This window comes from Ananas comosus, linkage group 14 (genome assembly GCF_001540865.1).
Source record: "Ananas comosus cultivar F153 linkage group 14, ASM154086v1, whole genome shotgun sequence".
Taxonomy (NCBI): Eukaryota; Viridiplantae; Streptophyta; class Magnoliopsida; order Poales; family Bromeliaceae; genus Ananas; species Ananas comosus.
In genome coordinates, this window is record NC_033634.1 from 3397930 (window position 1) to 3401993 (window position 4064).

The 4064-nt window shown below is 39.8% G+C and overlaps 1 protein-coding gene across 3 annotated transcripts; it reads left to right on the forward strand.

The window, feature by feature from the left end:
* Nucleotides 57-4064, forward strand: LOC109719984 (phosphatidylinositol 4-phosphate 5-kinase 6-like). Of its 3 annotated transcripts, none has more exons than XM_020246840.1 (8): nucleotides 57-607; nucleotides 1383-1547; nucleotides 1773-1938; nucleotides 2065-2181; nucleotides 2296-2489; nucleotides 2581-2705; nucleotides 2801-2885; nucleotides 3295-4064. In XM_020246840.1, exons 1-8 carry the CDS (start codon nucleotides 312-314, stop codon nucleotides 3581-3583), a joined length of 1437 nt encoding a protein of 478 aa, XP_020102429.1. In that variant the 5' UTR covers nucleotides 57-311; the 3' UTR covers nucleotides 3584-4064. The 3 variants fall into 3 exon arrangements, with proteins under 3 accessions (XP_020102429.1, XP_020102430.1, XP_020102431.1); XM_020246841.1 differs by having other exon boundaries at nucleotides 2596-2705; XM_020246842.1 differs by having other exon boundaries at nucleotides 2296-2414; nucleotides 2596-2705.

The following is a 4064-nucleotide window of genomic DNA, read 5'->3' on the forward strand; positions in this document are numbered from 1 at the left end:
AAAAAAAAGGGAAAACAACCACCATCACCACCACCTTCCATTTCTCCTCCCTTTTCTCTCCCCCCCCGTTCTCTCTCTCTCTCTCTCTCTCTCTCTCTCTCTCTCCTCCATGAACGAATGTGATTACATTTTACGTTTTTCGATCCAAGCTCCAACAAAACCATTAATGGCGAATCCCTCACCTTATCTCCCTCGCCATTTTCATCATCGTCATCATCATCATCATACTCATCAATCCATGTAGTAGCAATCCTCACCATCATCATCATCACGAGAAGAAAAAAAAGCATATACATACGTACATACGTATAATGTACAAGGGCCTTCGCCTCGCCAAGGCCCATCTCCACCACCAATCGCCATCGCCGCCGCCGCCTCCTCCGCCGCCGCCGCCACCGCCGGTGACCGCCTCCGCCCGGCGCCGCCTCCACATCTTCGCGCCCATGTCCGTCGCACCCGCCGCCGACGACGCCGCCTCCACCTCCACCTCCTCCTCCGGCGAGGAGCCGCCGCACCCGACGGCGAGGAATCGGAGGAAGCAGGGGGAGGCCATCGCCAAGGGGCACAAGAACTACGAGCTCATGCTCAATCTCCAGCTCGGGATTAGGTCGAATCCCAAACCCCTTCCCCCAATACCCTTTTCATCAATTCATACTTCATAGGAGATAAATGTGTCATGTCTCATGTGTATGTTCGCGCATAATTTAATACGAATTTGTAAGTAATTTTTAATGAAATTTGGAAATTTTTGGGATAAAATGTATAAAATTCATCCGAACTTTAAATGGGCATCTTAACTTTAAAGTTAGGATTTTTTTTCGTCCTAATTTTATGTACTTTGTGATTTCTGAAACACGTTGAAAAATTTCTGTCAAATCCTGTCATATATTTAATGATGTGAAATGGTCTGCAAAATAGCAGAATATTTTATTAGATTAGAATCTATACTATTTTATTGGAAAATTTGAAAGTATCATTAAATACTTTATAGGACAAAACTAAATTAACTATATTTTAAAATTATGTAGTAAAAATTGAAAATTGCGTAAAATTTAGGTAGCCAGTTTCAAAATTCAGCATAGTTTCAGGTAAAATCCATTCATTTTTAACCATTTTTATTTTCACATGCCATACTGAATTTGCTTTACATCTTTGCTCCTTGGAAGAAGATGAGGGAAAGAATTGCGTTGCTGCGAATTTGGAAGCATTTTTTTCGCCTTCTTTTAGCGTAAATTTGTTGTATATTCCTCTGAAGTTCTTTCAATTGATATCGCCAAATATGCTGTGTATTCCAATTGCTATTTAGGACTTCATGCCATACTTATTATTCGGAAAAGAATATCAAACAGTAACAAACTTTGTAGCTTGGTGTGGTGAAACAGGCATTCTGTCGGAAAACAGCATCCGGTTACGCTTGATCTGAAGGCGTCAGCTTTCAATCCCAAGGAGAAGGTATGGACGAGGTTTCCTCCCGAAGGGACAAAATATACGCCTCCTCACCAATCTTGTGATTTTCGGTGGAAGGATTACTGCCCGGTGGTGTTTAGGTGATGTAATTTTGTCCTTATTTTGTTATTTGCGCACATTCTTGTTTCGTTTTTGCAACTTAAAACCACTTTTCACCATTTCGGAACCAAACTTCCCCTCCGCTGCAGGAGTGCAGTATAATGTTTCGAACAATGAATTATGATTGCATGCTTCCGAAACTCTGCACTGATCACTCAAAAGGCCTCTAAATCTTAATGGATCATATACTGAACTGAATTTTACAGGACACTTCGCAAGCTGTTCAAGGTTGACGCAGCTGATTATATGATGTCCCTATGTGGAAATGATGCCCTAAGGGAATTCTCCTCTCCTGGGAAGAGCGGAAGCTTCTTTTACCTCACAAATGACGATCGGTATATGATTAAGACGATGAAAAAGTCCGAAGTAAAGGTAAGCTCTATGTTTTCCTTTAAATAAGCATCTTTTATAACTTGTTCTGGAAAAAACTAAAAAGAAAATAGAAAAAGAAGCGGCACGCTGCTCCTGTGAACCACTAATATTCATCACTGCACATAGGTGCTTCTCAGGATGCTTCCAGCCTATTATAATCATGTTCGCGCCTGTGAGGATATGTTGGTGACCAAGTTTTTTGGTTTGCACTGCGTCAAATTAACGGGGGCGAATCAAAAGAAGGTTAGAAATTATTCCTTTTACTCTGGCTGTCAGAAAAATAAATAAGTAAATAAATAAAACACTATCTTTCGGCGTTTGAGCAGTACCTGCATAATTATGTTTACAATCAACCAGGTTCGGTTTGTTATAATGGGGAATCTATTCAGCTCCAAGTATCCGATCCACAGGCGTTTCGATCTAAAAGGATCTTCGCATGGTCGTATGATTGGCAAACCAGAGGCAGATATCGATGAGTACACAACTCTAAAAGACCTCGATCTTAACTTTATTTTTCGATTGCAAAAATCTTGGTTCGAAGATTTTCAAAAGTAATCGAACTTCTCCATGCCCTTTTAACCTCATGAGATTATTCCCGATCTCGATTTTTTTTCACAACCGAGCTATCTAATGTTCATATAGATGCTATTCATACAGGCAAGTAGACCGCGATTGCGAGTTTCTGGAGCAGGAGAGAATCATGGATTACAGCCTCTTGGTCGGCGTACATTTTAGAGATACGAGAGATAAGCATTTTACCACTGAAGGTATATTTGAAATCTAATTATGTGACATTACTGCTTTCTGTCTTTCTCTGTCTTCACTTTGCAGAGCTGATAAAATGGTTTCTCTTTGTCCGAAGGTGCTTGCGACGCTGATAACTCGAGACATACAACACCACGCCTTTCAAGAGATGACATCAATAAGTTTATTTATGATCCAAATAGGTATCTTTGCGTAGATCAACTTTCCCTCATTTTGATACTTTCTCCTCCATATATTTACCTTGCGTGTGCTCTGACAGAAGAGATAACAGACCAAATTTAACCCATTAAATACCAATAGTAAGAGATCAAACCATGAGCTCTAAAAACTGAGGGTGTGCTTAGGACCAGCTTTGATACCATAGATTGATCTAGTAGGAGACTACTTGGGCAGTGTCTTAACATACCCTGGGCTTTAACATAACAAATCAATAGGTTTACTTCAAATAATTGATATCTGCTTGTTCTATAAGTCGCAGAAACTGCCTTTTGTTTATTGGTTACAATCTTTTATTATATTTTATCTTCATCTCTTTGAAACAAAGCACATGAAAAGATCCAACTTTAACATTGCAATTATGCGGTGCTTTAGGTGGGCTCCTATCAGACTAGGCGCGAACATGCCAGCTCGGGCTGAACTTACTGTTAGGAGGAGTGACTGCGATTTCCAGCAAATCGGAGAACCAACAGGAGAATTCTATGATGTTGTGTTATATTTCGGGATAATAGACATACTACAAGATTACGACATCACCAAAAAACTCGAGCATGCATACAAGTCTATTCAGTACGACCCGACATCAATATCAGCCGTCGATCCGAAGCAATATGCCAAGCGCTTCCGCGATTTCATATACAAAGCTTTCGCGGAAGACATTTGAGATGTACCATAAATTGCAAGCCCTGAAGAAACTTGTAAGTTGATTTGAATTTAAGAAAAGCTCCAGCTAAAAGTTCTAAATTACACCTTTGGCTATCAGCTTCAATGTTGTCGATGCGTCATAGGATGTTCTGAAGCTGCTCGAGGTCTTCTCATAACACTGCAAAATCATTTTTCTCGCCCCTCTCTCCCTCCCTAAATATGTATACATATATTCAGTAATACTTACAATTCATTACCAGATTTTTTTTGTTTCAATGTAGGTAGTAAATTACATTTTTCTTTTCTCTTTCGCGAGGTACAGATAGAAAATTGTAAATGATTCGGTCGAGAGTAACATGTATAAGCATACCATTCTTGTTGTAACCAATTTTGTTGTTCTCAGAAGCTCAAGAAGAGATTTTCTGGGATCTTGTTACAAGATGAAAAACAATACTGCTGCAATTTTACATAACTTCTAATTAAGGCCGAGTCTTAGTCTC